Source organism: Merops nubicus, unplaced genomic scaffold, assembly GCF_000691845.1.
Source record: "Merops nubicus isolate BGI_N331 unplaced genomic scaffold, ASM69184v1 scaffold28778, whole genome shotgun sequence".
Lineage (NCBI taxonomy): Eukaryota > Metazoa > Chordata > Aves > Coraciiformes > Meropidae > Merops > Merops nubicus.
This window is the reverse complement of record NW_008626798.1, coordinates 9,263-11,137: the sequence shown is the minus strand read 5'-3', so window position 1 is coordinate 11,137 and position 1,875 is coordinate 9,263. Positions and strand designations below refer to the sequence as shown.

At 51.0% G+C, this 1,875-nt stretch overlaps 1 protein-coding gene across 1 annotated transcript; it reads left to right on the top strand.

Annotated features, from left to right (window-relative positions):
• Nucleotides 1–5: 5 nt before the first annotated feature.
• KCNA5 (potassium voltage-gated channel, shaker-related subfamily, member 5) lies at nucleotides 6–1,367 on the top strand (the record flags this gene model as incomplete). The annotated part of the gene is made up of 1 exon (XM_008946132.1): nucleotides 6–1,367. A coding segment is annotated over one exon (1,362 nt), but the record flags the coding sequence as incomplete, so codon positions are not given.
• Nucleotides 1,368–1,875: the final 508 nt, after the last annotated feature.

Below are 1,875 nucleotides of genomic sequence, written 5' to 3'. Positions count from 1 at the left end.
TCGACCGCAACCGGCCCAGCTTCGACGGCATCCTCTACTTCTACCAGTCCGGGGGCAAGCTCCGCCGGCCCGTCAACGTCTCCATCGACGTCTTCGCCGACGAGATCCGCTTCTACCAGCTGGGCGAGGAGGCCATGGAGCGCTTTCGGGAGGACGAGGGCTTCATCAAAGAGGAGGAGAAGCCCCTGCCCCGCAATGAGTTCCAACGCCAGGTCTGGCTCATCTTTGAGTATCCTGAGAGCTCCAGCTCTGCCCGGGCCATCGCCATCGTCTCGGTGCTGGTCATCCTCATCTCCATCATCACCTTCTGCCTGGAAACCCTGCCAGAATTCAGGGATGAGCGGGAGATACCCATGCCCCTGCCCCCACAAAGTGGAGGTATGAATGGTACCACCGGGGACTCGCCACCCATGCAGCCGCCCAGTAGCCTCTCTGACCCCTTCTTCATCATCGAGACCACCTGCGTGATCTGGTTCACCTTTGAGCTCCTCGTCCGCTTCTTCGCCTGCCCCAGCAAGCCCGAATTTTCCCGCAACATCATGAACATCATTGACATCGTGGCCATCATCCCTTACTTCATCACCCTGGGCACTGAGCTGGCCCATGAGCAGCAGCAGCCCGGGGCTGGCAGTAGCAATGGGGGTGGGGGCCAGCAGCAGGCCATGTCCTTGGCCAGGGTGGGCAGTAGCATGGGGGGTGGGGGCCAGCAGCAGGCCATGTCCTTGGCCATCCTCAGAGTCATTCGCCTGGTCAGGGTCTTCAGGATTTTCAAGCTCTCCAGGCACTCCAAGGGCCTGCAGATCTTGGGACAGACTTTGAAAGCCAGCATGAGGGAGCTGGGCCTCCTCATCTTCTTCCTCTTTATTGGGGTGATCCTCTTCTCCAGTGCTGTCTACTTTGCTGAGGCTGATGACCCCGAGTCTCATTTCTCCAGTATCCCTGATGCTTTCTGGTGGGCAGTGGTTACCATGACCACTGTGGGTTATGGGGACATGCGACCTGTCACTGTGGGGGGCAAGATTGTGGGTTCCTTGTGTGCCATCGCTGGTGTGCTGACCATCGCCCTGCCTGTCCCTGTCATCGTGTCCAACTTCAACTACTTCTACCACCGAGAGACTGATCACGAGCAAGCCCTCCTCAAAGATGAACAAAGCAGTGCTCAGGGCAGCACAGCGGGGGGAGATGCAAAGAGAAGATCCAGTAGAAACTCTCTGAACAAATCTGTTGTGCACTTGGAAAACAGTGAGGGGTTCAACAGTGACACCAGCTCCATAGAGAAAACCAATATTAAAGCAAAAAGTAACCTAGATCTCAGAAATTCCCTCTACGCATTCTGTCTGGACACCGACAGGGAAACAGACCTGTAAGGAGGGAGAGTTAGTGTGTTCAGAGATGCAGGAGGATTTGCTGGTGTCAGAAATGTAATACTAATTATTCTTTTGGTACCAATTAGTTTTTAAAACTGGCCATATTTTATAAATTGATCACTGCCCTGAGTAGTCCTCCAGGAATACATGTTTTTATGTTCTTTTTCCATGACACAAAGGGTCACCTATTTTTAAAATAGACTAAGAATAAGCTACGCTCCATGATGCAGGAGCTGGTAAACTGTGACAGTGCAAAATGTAATTTGTAGAAACTTATTTTAGCAAACGGTTGTTGGTTTTAAGTGGGTCATTTGTAACCAATTCAGTTGCTCCAAGTTTAGTATTAAAGAGTTGGGGGATTTGTATGTGGAGAATGAATGGATTGGGGGGGGAGGGGGAGGTTGAGTTTTTTTTTTACTGTAGTTCCAAACTGAAATTATTCCAAGATATTTTATATGTGTATAACTGTATTTATGTTTGACAGAGGATTTTTTATTCCTGTGAAATA